We start from the raw sequence: 19398 nt of genomic DNA on the forward strand, positions 1-19398 counted from the left end.
ATCGCTCAGGGTAGACTCGAGCTCCTTCATCCTCTCCTTGTGAAACTCCTCCGCCTCCCGCTTGCACGCAGAGAGCCTCTGCAGGAACGAATGCAAGTCTGCTTGCCCAGCCTCCCTCTCCCTCTCCCACTGGCTCCTCTCCGAGGCCAGCGAGTCGTGGAGGAGCCGGCGATCATCCTCCACCATGCTCCTCGTCCTCGTCAGCTCCTCCTGCAGCCTTTCTACTTGGCTTGCAGCTCCTTGCAAGGCTCCATCGACCTTGTCCACGATCTTCTCTGAGAGGGCAATCTCCATCCGCTGTCTCTCCGTCACCTCTCTCTGCTTCTTCACCTCGTGATCGAGCTCCGCTAGGCTCTGCCTTGCTCGCTGCTCGTCCAGCTGAAGCTCCTCCAGCTCGACCCTCGACTCGTCGACTTGCGATCGCACGTCGTGGAGGCTCCGGGACACGTCCAGGAGCGTCTCGTTCAGCATGATAACCTGCTGGCTCTTCTCCTCGCTGTCTCCCTGCAGACCCTCAACATCAGCGCGGACGACTCCGACATCGGTCACGATGCCCTCCAACTCTCTGCAGAGCACCTTCACTCGGTCAGAGTGCGAGAGGGTGGTTCGCTCCATCTGTTGCCTCAGTTCCAACATGACCAGCGACAGCTGCTCGAACTCCGCCGACTTCCTCCCGATCGACCTCTCCATCTCCGTGAGCTGCGTCTCCTTCAAGCTCGCATGGAACATCCTCTTTGACACCTCGTCCGACAGCTCCTCTGCCTCTCGCCGCACCCTGTCTAGGATCGACTCGTGGATCTCCAGCTCCGCCTTCTTGCAGTTCACCTGTGCCGAAGATTGGCTTGTCAGAAACAGAGTGAGCGGAAAGGATGGGAAGAGAAGGGAGAGGGAGAGAGAAGAGGAGGGAGGGAGAGAGTCAGGGAGGGAGGGAGGGGGAGGGAGGAGGTCAGAGTAGGAGGGAGGAGGAAGGGGACGAAGAGACTTTCACTACCTGACGCTGTTTGTGATCGAGAGTTCCTTTCATCTCTTCAGCAGCTCTCAACATTCTCAGGACCTGATCTTCACACCTCCCAACAACGACTTCCAGTTTCTCCGCCTCCCTCTCCATGAAGTCCTCCCAGACCCGGATGTCGTCCGCCTGCTTGCGGGCTACCTCTGTCACTTCCCTCACTTGCTGCAGCTGGCTGTCCGCGACTTGCTTCTCAACTTTCACCTCGCGCAAGGCGTCAGCCAAGGAGCTCATCTCCTGCAGCATCTTCGTCTTTGACTGCAGCTCTTGTTCCACCTGCCAACAAAGTTCATCTCCCCTTATCCCCGGCACCTCAATCTCACCTGCGCGAGCTTGTCCTCAAGCTGCGCAAGCTCCGCCTGCCTCGAGCTGTACAGCTCACAAATCTCTGACGCAAGGTGGTCAGCGTGATCGACTGTCCTGTCCAGTTCCTTGAGCTGCAGGGTCCGCTCCGCGACCCTCTGCTCCAGCCGCTCTACCCGCAGCTCAATCTCCCGTTTCGACTCGCCGATGGCATTCAGGACAAGCTGCAGCTGGGGCTGACCTGACAGCCTCTGCTGTCCCCTCTGTTCCCTCAGTCTGCCCTCCTCTTCCTCCTCCTCGACCAGCCCGTCCTCGCTCTCGTAGCTGGAGATAGAGAAGTCAAGATCGGCCCCATGCAGAGACCTGCACGACATGGGCCGGCCCAGCTCAGCCTCCCCGTCTATCAAAGACCGCAGAGTTGACCCGAGGGCTTGCGAGGCTCTGACGAGGTCTCGCTCGATCGCGTCCCTCTGATCCTCAAGATGGCCGACCTCTTCTCGTTGCTCCAGCACAACCCCAGCAAGGGCTCGATGCTCGTCCTCAAGGCCCGTCAGCTGCTCTCGGAGGGATCCTGACTGCTCGGACATGGCAGCTGCTTCGAACAAGATCTCCTGAACCAGCGAGCTGATACTGACTGACATAGCGTAAACCTGACGAAGCGTCAAGGTGACCTGCTCCTTGCGGCTGATGGAGCCCTCCAGCTCCGAGCACGTCTTGATGAGAAACTGCCTGATTTGATGAAGGCAAGACGACATCGTTTCAAATGAAACCATGGAGCTGTCCAGACCATCAAGTACCGAGCACGTCAACTGAACACAATCGAGATGCGATGAGCTCAAAACCAAAAAATTATCATAAAGATGACCAACATCTACAAGCATCTCCCCTGCCGTGTCCCTTACGTGCCTGTACAGCCCCTGTACATGCTCCACGCCAAGCTCGAGCTCCCGGTGCTCCCTCCTGCGGTCCTCCACCGCTGACCGCAGCCTCGCCTCCTCCTCCTGTAGCTGCCGTAGCCCTGCTGCCCCTCTCGACCAGCTCGCTCCTGCTTCCTTCTGCTCCGTCTCCAGCGCCCGCAGCTCCTCAAGCATCTCCCCTGCCGTGTCCCTTACGTGCCTGTACAGCCCCTGTACATGCTCCACGCCAAGCTCGAGCTCCCGGTGCTCCCTCCTGCGGTCCTCCACCGCTGACCGCAGCCTCGCCTCCTCCTCCTGTAGCTGCCGTAGCCCTGCTGCCCCTCTCGACCAGCTCGCTCCTGCTTCCTTCTGCTCCGTCTCCAGCGCCCGCAGCTCCTCAAGCATCTCCCCTGCCGTGTCCCTTACGTGCCTGTACAGCCCCTGTACATGCTCCACGCCAAGCTCGAGCTCCCGGTGCTTCTTTCTCATGTCTTGTGTTGTTGTTTTCAGTTGTATATTTTCTTGATGCAATTGTTTGTTCAGCCTGAGTAACAACTGGGTCTTTTGTATCTCGCCTTGAATCTTGTTGAATTGTTCGTCCAGAGGTTTTTGGAAGGTAAAGGCATCGTTGCATATCTCGTAAATTTGAGATCGCAAGGTGATGACGTCTTGATTCAATCTGTGCAAAAAGGCTTGCTGACTTTGCGCGCTCTGATACTTGATTGCATGCAGGTTTTGCAGCGATTTGATGTTCTGTTGCAACCTTTCGTTCTCCTTCATCAAGAGAGTTCTCTGGGATTGCAGAGCTCTGCAGTCTTCTTTTATCGTATGATACTGATGTTCAGAAGTGTCCTGCCCTGTCACGTTCATGTCCTTCATCGTGGCATTGTTTGCCAAAGAGATTTCTTGCTTTCTCTTTTGATACTCGATTTCAAACCCCTTCAATTCTTCTATCAGCCCGTTGGTGTGTGGGATCAGCTCTGACATGATCAACTGCAAGAGAGCACATTATGATCGAGGAGAGACAGAAGTTCCTTTCACCTTCACTTCTTGCAGGCATGCCCTGCTGCGTCCTATCTCGTCTGCAACTGACTCAAATTCGTCTCTGCAGCCTATCAACTCAAGTTGCTGCCATTGCGAGCAGGTCAGGGAGGCCACGTCATCAGCTGAGCTTCTTCACCTTCAACTTGAGCTGCGACTCTTCATGACGGACTCTCTGCTTCACCTTCTCGACCTCCACCTGCCCCTCAGCTTTCTGCGCTTCCAGAGCCCAGCAGGTCTCTGAAAGGGAGAAAAGACTCGCCTTGGCGAGCAAGGTCAGAGCAAGTCAAGAGTGAATCGTCGGGGGGTACCTGCATCTCCTCCGCACTCGTTACAATCCTGTCGAGGTCCCTCGTAGAAACATCGCTCGCCGACAACAACCTGCAGTGAACAGCCTCGAGGGTTCCGATCAGCTGCTCGACGCTCTCCATTACACGCTCGGCAGACTCGTGCACGTCAGTCGTGAGGTGGTGGGACGAGGCCTCGATGTCGAGGGCTGTGCGGACAAGATTGTCACACGGGAGGGATTTCAACACTTCCGATCAGTCACCTTGTGCTAGTGAGTCTTGCAAGTCAGTCCGTCGAGACCCGAGCGTCTGGACTTGACTCTCGAGGTGCGCAAGCTCCTCCTTGAGACCCTCCCTCCGATGCTCCAGCTCGGACACTTGGTCCTGCAGACTTTGGGCTTCACCTCGCAACTCGTCAAGGTGGGTCGACAAGCTCTCCGACTCTTTCCTGCTCCATCCGCGAACATGTCAGGAAGCAATGCAAGACCGTGTCATCTCATCACCTGAGCAGAGAGCTCTTGCCTCTCCTGATGCTGATGTTCCTTGCAAGGGAAACAAATGCATCATTACATCCTCCTACAACACTGTCGAGATCCGTCGCTCGGCCCTCCACTTGCTCTAGAGCTGCTCCCATCAGGCTAGAGAGCTCCACCAACCTCCTCTCGTGCTGCCCCTTCTGAGCCTCAAGATCCACGAGAACTTCCTCGAGATTCCTCACCATGTCCTGACGCTCCACGACATCATCTTGCAGAGCAGTTCGCTCCTGCTCAACCTCAGCCAGCTCGCGTCTCGCTCGTTCGAGTTCGTTGAGGGCAGCTTTGAGTTTGCCGTCGTCTTCTTCCTGACTGCATCGGAGGCGATACCCCTCCTCGATCACTTGTAGCAGCCTCTCTTCATGCATTGCAAGCTCCCCCTTGCACTCCTCCAGTTTCTTCTCCTTGAGCTGCAGCGCCTGCTCAGTGTCCGCCACTGCCTCGTTCAAGCTGCGCAGCATCCTCTCCCTCGACGTGATCTGCGAGCCGAGCTGCTCCCAGGCCATCTCCTCCTCCCGTTCCCGTTCAGACAGGAGGCGAGCCTCCTCCTGCGCAGACAGGAAGAGTTGTAGAAGCTCTCTCCCGACCTCCTGCACTTGAAAGCGCTCCTCGTCAAGAGCAGCAACAAGCTCCTCCAGCTGGCGGATCAGTCCTCCCTTCATCGCCACCACCTGGTGGAGCCGCACCGCGTCCACATCCACCTGCCGCTCGACTTCGCTGAAGATGGAGAGCAATCCTTGTATGACGTCGCCGCTCTCCTCCTGCTGGACTTGCAACTGTTCGACCATCTTCTTGAGCATCGCGTGCTCCTCGCGTCTCGCCGAGATCTCTCGGATGAAGATCGCCTGCCGGGCTGTGAAATCTTGCTCCTTGGCTCTCAGCGATTCCTCCCACCGAAGTCTGAGCGCAGCCATCTCAACGTGCAGAGGAGTCAGCTGAGTGAACAGAAAGTCCATCTGCTCCTCAACTACATTCAGCCCTCCTTCAAAACCAGCCTGAACCTCCTCCAACAGTGAGATCTGTTGAACAAGGCCTCTTCCAGTCTCTCGCAAGGATTGGACGGAGCTTTCGATCTCCTTGCTTTCATCTCTCTTGGCTCGTAGCTCAAGATGAAGACATTCATTCTGCCGCAAGAGCTCTTCATTTTCTCTTTTCATCGCAGACTTGCTGGTCTGCAAGCTCTCAAGATCCTTGTGCAGAGATGCAAGCTGAACAGTAAGATCTGCCACGTCATCCTTGACGGTCTCGAGCTTGACCTGTTGCTCCTCTACCTTGTTTTGAGCTGCCGCAATCAGTTGCTCTTTGCTTTGGATGTCAAGTTCCATCCTTTCCTTCTCAATCTGTTTCTGCCTCAAGACATCCAACAACTCCTGTAAGTCGCTCTTCTTCTGGAAATATTCGCTTCTACTGTGAGCAATACTGTCGTTGAGAACGTTCTTCGCTTGCTTGATCAAAGAAAATTTGTCTGCAATTGCAACAATCTGACGTTCCAGCTCATCAGCAAAAGATTCATACTGAGCAAGTGCCCGAGAACAGTCACTCTCCAAGGCAGAGAAATCCAGCAAGACAGACTTCATGTGGGACGTCTCTTGCCCAAGTCTGATGACGTCATTCTCGAGGGACACCTTGACATGGCTGAAATGAGAGATCCTCTGTATCAGATCCTCTTTTTCCCGCACGAGAACCAACATAGATTGAAGAGTCAAGTTGCAATCTTCATACAATTGCTCAATATCGAAACCACTGAGCTCAACAACTTGACCTTGTATCTGTCTTGTCAGACTTAGTTCCTTCTCGTTTTCTCGCTGCAATCGGACCAAGTCTGATTGCAAGCAATCGACTTCATCTGCAAGTCTGCATTTTACCTCCTTCATCTCCTTGACTTCAGTCTGAAGGTTGACAACCAAACGTTGAGAAGTGGAAATGACATGCTCGAGATGTTTTTGCACACCCTGACTGTCGTTACGAGCCTTGTCTGCATCTTGATGCAGTTGATGCAGTTCGAACGAGATCGATTTCATCGAGCCGTTGAGATCCCGAAACAGAAATGAACATTCATGGACAAACTGCTTGATCTCGTCAACGTGACAACAGATCTCCATCTTGGTAGCAGCAACCTCGGGCGGATGCTTGTTCAGTCTCAAGTCCGCAGATGCACTTTCCACCATGGTCCTCAACAAGATCTCCTCCATGACTCTCGAGATCTCCCCCACATCAGTCAGCAGAGCATGTGCTTCTCCGATGAAGAAGCGTTCGCCAGCAACCTGCGATGAGGCATCGCACAGGTGGACAATTTCAGCATCTCGCTGCTCCTTCAACTCGCCTTCATCCGCAGTCGATCCACCTGAACAGGAGTCGACCTTGTGAACATGATCGGCGAAATTTGCCTCAGATCCTTGAGAGTTGATGCGAACCGTCACGTCCCTAGCACTTGGAGCATTACAATGAGCAACTACGGCAGCATCGTCGGCATCGTGTGATGTCTGACCCCTGCCAGTGATCGAAAATTCGACGTCATGTGAGTCAGTCTCTGCTCTGCTGGAAACTTCTCGGAGCCGCTCCATGAGGAGGGAAACATCTCCATCGCACTGCCGAAGATCCTTTACAACCTGCCCAATGGCAAGCTTGAATCCTGATATGACGTACTGAACGTGTGATCTTGTTTTCTTCCCTGCAAAGTTCTCGATGCTGGGACGCAAGTCATGCAGACCAAGAGCAAGCTCAACACGGCAAGATTCGATTTCATCTCTCAAACATTGCACTTGATCCAGTGATAGAGGTTGCAGCTGTTGACAGGAAGGTGATCTAGTGCCTGTTCCTACGCACTGTTCCTCCTGCTTCTCGGTGTGTAGAGATAATGACTTCATCTCGAGTTCATCTTTCTCTAGTTCTTTCATGACAGCTTTCTTCTTCTCGATCTTAGCTTGCAACTCAACCAATATTTTTGAAGCTCTCTCGTACTGCGATCTCGCAACCTCAGTCTCAGATGCAAATTTCGCCTTCAATTCCTTTGCCTTCTGACAATCCCTTGTGAGTTGCTCATACTCCTGCGACAGTCTCATCATATCTTGTCTTCTCGTTTCAATCTCTTCATCGTCGCTTCCTGACGAGTGACTCGATGGCACAGGTGCATCGGGAACGACGGCCTTGTCTTGCAAGCACTCCAGGGCCCTCAGCCTTTGATCTTTGGCTGCGATGATGGAGCGCAGAAGTTCGATCTCGTCATCTCTGACATCGGGATTGTACATCACGGGATTCGAGCTCTTATCTTGGTCTGTGGTGCACAACTCGTGAACACCTGGTTCTTCATCATCCAATTTGACTTTCGCAACCTTTTCCTGCTTCTGCAAGCTCACAAACACTTGCGCGAATGCATTCTCAACATCATCCAGAGACTCAATTCGAATGTCATTACAGTGAACGACAAAAATCTCCTCGAGCTTTCGGAAAACCTGCTTCATGCTGTCTTCTTCCCAGCCAGTAGATCGCAAAGGGAGACTGAAAGGCAATTCTGAACTATCTTCTTCCAAGCCTGTAGATCGCAAAGGAAGTTTGACAGAACTATTCACAAAATCATTGTTGTTGTAAAACGTGCCAGAAATGAAATTCTCAGAGCGCTCATTGCACATCGCTTCGAAATCATCCAACGGAGAAATAGATTTAGCTTCTTTCTCTTGCTGTTTCAATGACGAAACCTCACAGTCACGCATTCTCAAGCTCCTCACGCACTGATCTCTTTCTTCAGCAATGCTATCCAGCTGAGCCTGTAAGGACTCTTTCTTCTTGCGGATTCTCACATCGTCAACTTTGTCTTTCATCAGTTCCATTTCATTCTGAACGATCGCAAATCTCTTGTCAAGGTTTTCAAGTACAAGTTTGATCCGGGCAACCTGCTCTTCATTCTCCTCTTGCGCATCTTCATCAGTCTCTATCAACCCTCGTTCCGCCATTTCGTTGCCCACAATATCATTCTCTACATCATGACTCGTACGATCAGCAGACAACTCGTTTGCTGCTCTCAACAACATTGTACACTCAGGAGACTTTTGTCCACTTGAAAAAACCATCCAATGTTCGTGGTCTGATTCGTCACATTCACCATCATCACCTCTCCTGATCTCAGCATAACTTGCCTCCATCGACTCATGTACACCTGCCCTTACATCGCTCATTTCATGCAAACGAGCATTCACTCTCTTGTTCGAGCTTGGGTTGATCCCGGGGCTCTCATAGTTCGACCTTGGCTGAATGGGAGTCATTGCGGTTGATGAAAACTTGAGATGCTCGATCTCATTCTGCATCTTGAAGATGAGAGCTTCAGTCTGCGACAGCTGTTTCGATTTTCTTTTCAGAATACCTTCTAGCTCAGATATTGTTGATGATTTCTTCTCGTTCTCCAACTTGGCCTCGGCAAGTCGATTTTCCAGCTGCGTAATCTTTCCCTCCATCGCCACAATCGTCCCGTTCTTTTCGTCCAGCATTCTTTGAAGATCAGCAACAGTTTGTTGAGATCTTCTAAGATTGTTTTCCAAGGCTTCGACGTCCATTCTTTCAAACCTCTCCACTGATTGCTGCCGTTCCTGGCAGTCTATCTCCCGATCATCCAAGATGTCCAAATGTTTGACAGTATAAATCACGAACGACCTAGTATGCGGTTGCTCCGAAACAGGATTGCCCCTGAGTGACAAATTTGAAAGATTGGGCAGACTTTTGAACTTCCTCAGCTCATTCACATCAACGATCTTGTTGTCTGACAAGGCGAAGGTGTGCAGAAGTTTGAGATTCGAGAACTGAGGGATGCTGCAGATCAAGTTCGAGCTCAGGTCAACCACACGCAAGTGGACAAGCTTTTCCAAGACATCAATCTTCTGGATCTTGTTGTGCGAGAGGATCAGTGACTGCAGATGTGCCGCATGCACGACTGCATCGAGCTTCTCGATCACATGGCAAGGCAAAGAGAGCTTCGTCAGTGCTGGCAAGACATGTAGGTTCTCAATGGTTCTGATCTTGTCTCGTCTCACTCGTCCGTCAATGGAAAGAGTTTCGAGCCTGTAGACATCCCCGGGTCAAACAACACCTTGCCCTGGCAGCGACAACAAACCTGGATGTTCCTCCAGCAGACTCGCTGTGCCTCGCAAGCAGATCCTGTCCTCAGATATCAGCGACAATCTTGATCGCCATGTTCTGGGATTCACCGTTGTCATGTAGATGACACTCATCGTGGATGAGAAGGAGGTCTTCCTGTAGAAACCATCAACAAACGATTCCCCGCCTTTCCCTACTACAGCACTTGCTTTCGTACAACTTCGATCCGACTCCTCCCATTCTTTCTCTGCAACGGCGGATCCCTCAAAGGTATCTCGTGCTGCCGATCCCTCGTTCCTTTCCCTCCTGTATCCTGTCTCCCTATCCTGTCTCCTCCCTACCCCCACCTCAGTTGCTATCCCCCTCCCCTCCTTCCTAATCAGGACATGGCGCCAAATGACAGTTACAACCCCATCAAAGAAACCGTTACAAATGACTTCCCTACCAGGCCGTTACAACCTTCGACAAGGTCCCGTTACAACTCCGTTAGGGAATCGGGCCCGGGCCCGGCATTCGTCTGATGACGGACCGGCTTTGGACATTTACTCAAAGTTAGACACTCGGAAGAAGCAAGAGGTCTCAGCACTAAAACTCTAATTATTCAGTGGTAGTGGTAGATATTTATAATATAATTTTATATTTCGCATACAGCATATCACGGAAAGGGAGTGATTTTGATTCCCCGCCCCCCCCCGCTCGAACGATGTCCGAGATATGAAAAGACTCATTTTGGGAGAGCTTTCTTTTGCTCCTGGTGCGTCCGAGATTGATCAAATTTATGTGATCAATTCCCGAGATTGCAGTTCGAAGACGGCAACGCAAGATGACAGATCTTCCAAGTGAGGCACTAAGATAAATGGGGTGAGGCCTGGAATACGCCCTCCGCTCCCCTCGTGCCCCTCAGGCCTCACTCCCCGGAGGAGCTTACAAAACTCCTTTTTTACGACTCGTGGAAGTACAAATGAGACCTGCTGGGGTGGGTGGAATACCACCGGTGTCTGAGACTTGTGTCTGACCAGTTCACATGGTGGGTATTGGAACACGGAATGCCTTGAGGGGGTAGGGTAGTACAACATGGGGGGCAATGTATTACCGGTGTTGAAGAAGGAGGAGATATCGGAATGGTCAAAAGGTGGGTAAATTAAAGAGGAATATAGGGGTGGGGTACATCAAGGACTTGGATATTTGGGGGTAGGGTACTGAATGGGATACTTGTAACTTGCTTGTGCAGGAGTGGCTAGCTCTCAGAACACGTCCTCGGTCGACACGATACTCTTGAATACAGCATACGGCATACCGTTCTGCATCCCCACCTTTTCTGAAAGATCCCTCCAAGACCCTTCACCACTCTCAGACACTCCGTTGCGTTATAAGCATTGTTGAAGATTGACATCGATCCAACAAGACTGCATTGGAACTCCAGTAACTGTGCAGCGATATTCTTGGCATGCAAGAACGCGAGTTGCATCTGATTACGATGATCAGTTTACTGAAAAACAGCTTAGATACCCGTACTAACGAAATGGCTAAATCGAGCATGGAGCGATGCCATTCGATGTACAGGCTGAAAGAAAACAACAGTTTCAATGACATACCACAGTTCAGCAGGAGTTCCTCTGTTCCACTGTTTCATTCACGGTTGGTGCATCGTGCTGAAAAAAGAGCAGCCATGGAGAAAGGCATTGACCGAAAAGGAAACTTCGTTGATAACGGAGGCTATTCAAAAGTTCTCCTTGCCAGGTCAAACCCAATGGAAAGTTCAATTGACGTCCATGGAAACTTTGTTCTCAGACCCTACATATCGTGAGCATTGCATTGATATGGCATTCATCATGGGAGATTTGTCCGTTGTAAAGTACAATAATTAATAAACCTTGCATATGTACAATGCCGAAGTCACAAGCTGCGGTTTGTTTGCTGTCGTGATTACACTGACAGCTTTCGTACACATCCGCGACATGCTCGGGTCCACGAAACATCGTGCCAGGAGAAACTGTCATTTCCCAACCAGAACGAAATTTTCACGCCATCTTGCAGCACACTGATTAGTTGGTTTTTTGAAACTCGGATGAGATGATGCCAAAATAACTTAACATTGATACGTAAAATGTTTCAAGACCGTACGGTCATGATGAGCCTGTCGGTGAAAGCACGGTAAGTCGTAGCAAGGCTACCTTCCGGCGTGCCCGGCCACGGTGATGGTGCCACGCGCTGAGACTCGCTAGTACGGTAGGCTTCACACCGGCGGCCTCAGTGACTCTCGGGGCCGGGAGCCGCCATCAGCTGCCGCCGCTGAGTACCAGGTACAGTACCGTCCGTCACGGCCGCCCGGCGGCCGTGACGGGTCGCGCCCGGCCGGCGCGGGCGCCGGCAGGCTTCAAGTCGATCCTGGCAGCCTGTGACTCACCGTACAGTGGCGCCGCAGTCACGCGGCGGCCTGCGGCACTGCAACAGTGACGGCCGCCGGGGTGCCAACGTGGCACCGACCGTTCACGGTTTGCCGGCCAGTCGCGCCGCGGCCGGTGGCAAGGCCGCAGTGCACCCGGGCCTGTCCTCGAGTCGTACCGTAGTACTGATCTTTCACTGAACTTAACTAAACTCAGTGCACTGGTACTCTGCACTGACTCCGAAGTTTTACTCACCGTGAGCCGGGCACTGCACTCCGAGGCTCCGACTCACTGAGTCCGGCGCCGTCGCCGCGTGAACTTAACCTGGTCCGACTGCCAGGCTGGGCCCCCGCCGCCCGGCCGGCGCCGCCCGGGCCCGGCAGCCGGGCGGGCCGCCGGCCCGGTCCGAGACCGTACTCGTCCGTCACGGGGGCCCCGTCGGGTCGTCACTGCCAGGCCCGGGCCGGTCCACCGGCCCTGACGGTGCCCGAGTCACTCGGAGCCGGCCGCGCCGCGGCCCGGCTCGGAAGTTGAACCGTTTCAAGTTGCAGTGCCGCCGCAATTCAATGATTCGCGGCGGTTACTAACAGCGGTTGCACTCGACAGTTACAAAGTGGTTTTTTTTTTCTTTTGGCGGGACGGCGGCGAGGAAGCATGGCGAACGACGATCCGGCAAAGGGCATGCGGAGAGCTCGAAGGTAGGGAGATCAGGCCCCTCCTGTCCGTCCTCGTTGGACATGATCTCTCTTCCATGCCGTCTACTAGTGCTCTGTTTGCTGTTGATGATGTGTGAGAGTGCTCGCTCTCCGACTTGCCCATGCCTCTGCCTCGTTGTGACCTATCCTTCTGTGGGAGCTGCTGCGCATCACATTTCTGCTCGCTCATGACACATGTCCTTCTTTGAATAACTTTGATAACTGTCATGGAATGTGCAAAGTTCCGACAAGATGTTTGTTTATGCTTGATGGAGGTTTATGTAGACAACTGTAGATCTACTAGTAGCAGAGAAACCAAGGAAAGAAGCTTTAGGAATCTAAGATCTATTATACAGGTCAGCTGATGACGAAGAAGAACAAAGTGACAACGAACAGGTGAGTTTCTCGATCTTAGAAGTCGCTTGTTCTGACGATGCTTGCGTGTAATCTGCAGGAAGAAGTCGAGGTCTATGACAGTGGTGAGTCTCTGAGAGCGTTGTGGGATGCATCATCGCCTAATGATGTTAGGTGAAGAAGCAGAAGAATGCAATGAGGAAGAAGACGGTGGCGAATATGATGAGGGTGAGCCCATTGTCTTGTACGTTGTGCCTCCCTCATTGCAAGTAGATGGCGATGGCGGTGAAGGAGAAGAAGAAGGAGAAGAGGGTGATTATGAAGGAGTAGAGGACGAAGAAGAGGAGGGAGACGAAGAAGAGGAGGGAGATGAGGACAAAGAAGACGAAGACGAAGACTCCGAGCAACATGAAAAGGTATTCCACTTGTCGCCTTTCGTGGTGTTCCCTTATATATATCTGATGATTTTCTCTAGCGGGACGACGGCAAAAGGCTCGAACCATTTGAAGTTCCTAAATCAGGCCGATTTTTCCTCCATGACGATCGTACCGAGGGCAGTCCAGCCGAAGATCCTCGTGAAGAAACCAGGCCACGCAAAAAGTTGTGGTCCGAGAACGAGGGGAAATGGGGCCATGATAAATTCGAACAACTCGTCCAGGTAAGCCAGCCCTCGTACATTTACACAAATTTATCTAATTGTACGGTCTTTCTCTCATCCTGTCTTGATTGGAACCTTTCTTGACAGGAGGAAGAGGCAGAAAGCAGGAGAAGTGTTGCCAGAAGGGGTAGAGGCGGACGTGGTGGGCGTGGTGGAGAACGGATGATGCCCAGGCCGGAACCGCAGCCTAGAGAGCAACCTATCCTTGGTCGAGGCGGTCGAGGGAACAAAGCAGGAGGAGCTGTTGGCATGCCGGGGGGACGAGGAACAGCTCCGAGGACCTTGAGTAAAGCGCCCGAGAACGGATCCCCTCGCATGGGAAGGGGCCGCGGTCGTGAAATGAACGAACCAATTCGTGGTAACGCCATGGGTAGAGGTGGAGAGATGGGCCGACCGCGCGAGAGAGGAGTTCCGCAGAAGCATGTCGCCGCTCGACCGCAGCCATCTCAACACGATGACGATGACGAGGACGATGACCCCAACGATCCCTTCCCTGCGCTCACTGCCAAGGCAGGAGGTGCCAGGAGAGGTCGCGGTGGACACCAGACTGTCACTGTAGATCTTCGTGGATCCGGACGCGGTGGTGTCAAACCCATGCAAGGTCGACCAGACATGCGACGAGTCGAGGAGGACGACTATTACAATGCTGTTGTGCCGGATCGTAATGTCAACAGGCCAAGTGGCCGTCGTGCTCGTGGAAACGAGCAAGTGATGATGGCGCAACAGCAACACAATGCCAACATGAATGCAATGTCACCTTCCCTTGCTATGGCACCTCAGTTCACTCCGAATGCAATCGGTGGCAATATGAGCATGAACCAGCAACAACAGATGCAGCAGATGCAACCAGGAGCTCCGCAGCAGCAGCAATGGGCCCCCGAGTACGCACAGCAATGGCCTCAACAGTTTCAATCTCCCGGTATCTCAATGTCTTTCCTGTTGTCCTTTCCTAAGTCTCCTGTTAGGTGCCCAGCCGCAGTATTACATGGTGATGCAGGGTACCGACGGGCAAGCACAGGGAGCATACTTCTTTCCTGCACCCGCACAGCCTACTGCAGTGCCAATAACGCAATTTCAGTATCAGCAGACTGTACAGCAGACTGTAAGCTCCTTGTCTGTATCTCGTGAAGTTTTGCTTATCTCACTCCTGCAGCTTCCCCCTCAAATGGCGAACCAATTGGCTGGCTCCTTACCAACAGGGGCGATGCCCTTCACCCCCTCTGTTGTGGCACCGCAGCCCAACGTGGGTGCAAAGCCGTCGTCCAGAAGATACACTCAGATGACTTTCGGCAACCAGGTAAGTCATGCTGCCATGCCGCCCACGTGTGGAACTGACGTGTCGGTGTCAGCAGATCATTGCGGCCAACGACGCCGGAGCGCCAGAGGGGCACTAGAGCAGACTCTTTCAGAAAGTTACACATGGAAGCCTGGAGGGAACATGGGCTTCCTTCGAGTATGAGCTGATGATCATAACTAGAGGGTCACGATGCCCCTTGAAGATGAAATTCGTGAGAACGTAACGATGGGAGGCGGCAGGGCGTTTCGTGCCCTTGTACTCTCTCTTTCTTGCCCACAAGCTACTGGTGTAGGCAGAACCTGATCGATTCAATGGTGAATCTTTAAGAGGTTGAAATTTTGTCGAGCGAGTCCCGGCAGTGATATGAAGAATGCTTCAGAAAGGTTGGCCCTTTTGGCCTCAAAGAAAATCCAGCAATAAACCCTTTCTTACTCTGCTGTGATTTATAGACAATGACTCCGTTCTGACATAAGACATTGACATCGTACCGACACTCGTCCAAACTCACATGAAGGTTTCTGGGCAGATTGTGTGAAATTCAGCGTGTTCACCCCACAAGTGAGCAGGACTGATAACCACCTCACGGATTAATGCGACTATCGCTATTCAGTCCGTTGGACTATGCTGAGGGCGAATCTCTTCACGACATGTTGGTTTAATAACTCAGTTAGTTCACTATCCTCCAGCTCTCACAGGAGATCAGCCGCTCGAGCCGGGACGAGCCGGGAGAGGGTGAGGAGCTTGCTGATGGCGTTAAGTGGGCCCATGTCGCCGTCGGGGAGGGGATTCGACGTGGGTACGTCGAGGAACTTGAACGCCTCCTTGAGGTCTGCCGGTCCAGCAGCGACAGGAGCGTCGAGATGTGCCGGGATGATCTTCCTGAACCTCCACTGGCAGATGCGCTGGATCCAGTCCCTGGTCTCGTCCGGCGTCCGCTCATAGATGAAAGTTCTCACCACCGGGCTGACGAAGAGCTTCCCTGCTATCACGTCGAAGGAGGGGACGTAGGGGGGACCGAGGAAGCAGGACATGAGAGCTGACTTCTTCCACTTGTTCTCCTCCTCCCGGTAGGCCTTCAAGACCTCGGGGGCCTCGGGGGGGATGAAGATGACCGCGTCAGTGACGAAGAGCGTCGACGACTTCTTGTGGAAGAAGGCGACCTCGCTGGTCTTCCCGATGCCAACCTCAGCATACACCACCTTCTGCTCGATCTCCTTCGACCAGGGAACGTTGGGGTCCATGTCTTGCAGCACACCCTCCACCTGGCCAACGTAAGGAACAAGAGGTAAGGGCTCGCTAGCACACCTTGAACCCGAGGGGAAGGTCGATGGGCCAGCTCCACTGCCCGGGGGCGACGTAGGCCTTGGCGTTGGGGAAGTAGCTCATGAAGGGCTTCATGAAGATCTTGTGCTCGAGGCCCGTGGTGGGGAGGATGACGTACTTCACCTCTCCCAGCTTCTTCACCATGGCTACACATTCCTCAGTCGGGGCTACGGGGGCATGCACCCAGAGCCCTCCGTCGTTGAGCCTGACTACAGTCATCCTGATGTTGACAGAAACGTTGGCAAAGCCGTGCTCCTGCTCGAAGGTGTAGATGTTGTCATCCACCTTCTTCGCTATTGTCTTCCTCTCAGTGTTGTATGGCTTGAGGGGAAAGGGGTTAAGATAAAACTTCGACTTGGGGGTATCTAGAGCAAACTCTTCTCGCTGCAAAGTTCGACTTCCAGAAGGTCTGTTCGCTTCCATGCTATTACGGGATCCGATCCTCTGCATGGAGAGCTTCAAGACACTCACTGCCCGCTCTCGCACAGTGGAAAAGATCGATGCACGGGGATCGGTGTAGGTGAGGAAAGAAGTAGCAGGAGAGATCATTAAAACCAGCGACAAGGCCAATGCGAGCTTCATCGTGCTGAGGTATATCTATAATCAAGAAAACAGTTAGTCATACGTAGTACATCAAGATCGAAAGCAAAACAAATCCCCCAAACACGCACATCCTCCCTTTCTCTCACATGTTCAACTTTCTCGCACATCTACGTCACTCTGAAAATGCTTCATGCATGCCCTCCTCCTCCTCCTCCCCTCTGTTTCATCGTGCGCCTTGCATCTCTTCTACGCCATCATCACGTCTGAACGTATCGGGATCGGGGTGCTTTATGAGTACGAGGGGGGTGGTCAGTGTCAATCTTTCCACCCAACGTTTGCATGTCAAAAAGGGGGTAGTCTACTAAGAGATCCGAAGGGGGTGGTCCTTCTCGAGCTCTAGGAGGCAAACGAATTCGTCTATGCGTGTTAGAGTCATAGGGTGGGTAGAGGCTTGTATGGGACTGGGGTGGGTACGAAAAAGAGACTTAGGGAGATCGGTAGGGTGGGGTAGTCGCTTTACCCTTCGGCCTAGGTTTTGGGGGTGGTGCTCCAAAAAAAGGAAATCAAAATGACATAAGTGGATTTTGAAAATTTCATCAACAATTTCAACTCAACAGCGTTCATCAATGCTGGTCGTTTGAAATTTGAAATGGCGAAGGCGTGGGAGGACGGTTCAGGAGGCGCAATGAGACTAAGACCATGGCACGTACCATTAGACAGCAGCAGGACAAAGACAGAGACAGAGACAGAAGAACTCAAGGCTCTGAGGAACTAGAGGTTCAAGTAAAAAGGATAGACGGTATAGAGTGACAAGCTACATCCTGAACTTTCCGTTCATTCATCGACTTCAGTCAAAAAACGCGCAACAGCAGCTGAAAGAGCCGATTAGCCTGATTGTTGATCCCATCGCCTGTCGTTCTTGTATCCCATCGCCTTTCTTTCTTGTACATGTATTTCAAGAGAAATAACCTCAAGATGCAGAGTGAAAATTTATGTTTGAGCTGGAAATAACGCCATATTTTGCAGGACGCGAAAGAGCTTACATTTTGATCTGTACTTAACGTATTCTTGTTGGTAAGGCACATCTCAATTCCCCTTTGGCTCGACAAGAAACTTCAAAGAGACTTTGAGAGGCCAAGCCAGCTGACCAAAAGCAAAAATGTCGCACAAGCAGAGGGTCGCTGAGTTAGTGGAGGAGGCTGAAAAGATTCAAGCATGCACCAAAGTGCTAGTCCATGCAGCAACAGTGGTAAGTCCGTAGGTGTACTGCCTGTTCCTGTACACTTGCTCGCTCTATTCCTAGATGACATTTGAGTCCAGATTGGAAACATGGCTGAAAACCTTCAAATATTGGGTGAAAATACAGAGGAAACTCAGAAGAGTATCGACAGATGGAAAGGTGTTGTGCACTGAAGTGGATTACTCCGTTCTCTCATGCTTTCATCATCCAGATGTTTTCCTACCTCAGGACAACGTCGAGACCAGAGTTGAGGAGATTGCTTCCCAGAAACGCAAAGTTGCTTTCTGCGACGCTCCGAAGAGCTCCTCAGCCAGGTGGAGTGAAGAGTAGAGCACTCGTTACTATCAACTGACGAGCAATGATAGGAGTTCTCTCCCTGCACAGGCGAAGAAGCGTCGAGCTTGAGGAAGAGACGAATGTGGTCGGAAAGTGAACCACATCCTCCGTGACACTCAATGGGTTGTAGAATATAAAAGCTTCTGAATGTGGTGCTCACTGGTGTCAGAGACTCGCCGGGTAGCCAGAACATGATCTAGAGGCCCGATCAATATGGGCCTGGGGCCAGCGAAGCAGTTCCAACAAAGAGATCGAGTAGAAATATCAAATTCTCAGAAACCATCCGGATTTTCAAGTAGAATTGTAGGTCTTATTTTATTGTCAGATTAGGATATTTTATTCCGGATGAGTCGAAAGTTGAGAATCCATTTTTGAGATCAAAAATCGCCTACAGTACTGCGTTTCTTCCTCTTTTGACCCTAAGCGAAAACTCATGCTGGTGGCGATGGAAGGAAGATAGATCGCAATTGTTCTCAAACAGTATGCTGTTTGTTCCTGACAAATAATGCAAATAACATAGGGAAATCATTTCTCCATCGATTAAAATTTTGAGAAGGTATATATTCAATCCACCCATGATTTTCGTAAAATTTGACATATGGATCTCCTTTGTTAGAGCCTCAATCTGAGGTGATGTGCATGAAGTTTTGTTAGGCAATATCGCATGACACTCTTCGCAGCAACCATCTTTCCGAGGCTTGCCATTCCTCCGGATGTGACGGCGGCAAGGAAGATGGGTCAGGTTCAGGTTTTGCACTCCTTGGTAGAGACTGATGGTTTCATTGATCTATACTGACTGAAGATTGGTGCAGTTTGTAAGCAGCAGTGCTTTTGTGTTGTACTTCAAGTTCTGTGTATGTTATTGCGCCAGGTGACATCTTAACTTAATGCTTTTCCTGTTTTCCCTGTTTTTCCTGTCATCCTTTTGAACAAAAGTGCAGGATGCAGCATTTGTTGGCAGCAACCACGAGGGATCCATTTTCAAATCTCAGAATTCAGGCAACTCAACCTTTCCTTCGTTTGCAACGCTACACAAATCCTTGGAATCCAGATAAGTAGGTCGAAAGAAAAATTTCAGGTTTGAGATTTTAGATTGATCAGCAGAGGCTTTGAGGGACAGGAAGCTAACAAGTTGGTGATGAATGCCCATGAAGGAGGACTCTTGAGGAGTAGATGATGAAGGATCCAAAAAGAAGGAAAAATGGTCACAATTGTGTAGGAAGGACACAGGTTCTCCTTGGTAGAAGAGACTCAGATTTGAGATCAGTATCCTTTATGAGATCAGTATCCTTTGAAGGGACACGCGACACAGTGCATTCCCAGTTTGGACAGGTGTTCAACAGAGAGTTGGGTTGGAGGAAATGTGAGACTCCTTCCCGAGCATCAACTCATAAAGCAGTCACGATCATTT

At 51.7% G+C, this 19398-nt stretch overlaps 4 protein-coding genes across 4 annotated transcripts; 2 read left to right on the top strand and 2 right to left on the bottom strand.

Annotated features, from left to right (window-relative positions):
• Positions 1–8589: 8589 nt before the first annotated feature.
• Positions 8590–9090, bottom strand: GUITHDRAFT_56578 (hypothetical protein; the record flags this gene model as incomplete). The annotated part of the gene is made up of 2 exons (XM_005829466.1): positions 8590–8859; positions 8914–9090. Coding segments are annotated over 2 exons (447 nt in total), but the record flags the coding sequence as incomplete, so codon positions are not given.
• A 3105-nt stretch (positions 9091–12195) lies between these two features.
• GUITHDRAFT_141211 (hypothetical protein) lies at positions 12196–14642 on the top strand (the record flags this gene model as incomplete). The annotated part of the gene is made up of 9 exons (XM_005829467.1): positions 12196–12239; positions 12593–12632; positions 12691–12715; positions 12765–13006; positions 13066–13248; positions 13336–14167; positions 14214–14350; positions 14402–14545; positions 14598–14642. 9 exons carry the CDS (start codon positions 12196–12198, stop codon positions 14640–14642), a joined length of 1692 nt encoding a protein of 563 aa, XP_005829524.1.
• Positions 14643–15306: 664 nt separating this feature from the next.
• GUITHDRAFT_54562 (hypothetical protein) lies at positions 15307–16198 on the bottom strand (the record flags this gene model as incomplete). The annotated part of the gene is made up of 2 exons (XM_005829468.1): positions 15307–15801; positions 15851–16198. Coding segments are annotated over 2 exons (843 nt in total), but the record flags the coding sequence as incomplete, so codon positions are not given.
• A 1372-nt stretch (positions 16199–17570) lies between these two features.
• On the top strand, positions 17571–18084 carry GUITHDRAFT_111521 (hypothetical protein; the record flags this gene model as incomplete). The annotated part of the gene is made up of 4 exons (XM_005829469.1): positions 17571–17660; positions 17732–17810; positions 17863–17965; positions 18036–18084. 4 exons carry the CDS (start codon positions 17571–17573, stop codon positions 18082–18084), a joined length of 321 nt encoding a protein of 106 aa, XP_005829526.1.
• Between the last annotated feature and the right edge of the window lie 1314 nt (positions 18085–19398).

Source organism: Guillardia theta (assembly GCF_000315625.1).
Source record: "Guillardia theta CCMP2712 unplaced genomic scaffold GUITHscaffold_52, whole genome shotgun sequence".
NCBI classification, from domain to species: Eukaryota; class Cryptophyceae; order Pyrenomonadales; family Geminigeraceae; genus Guillardia; species Guillardia theta.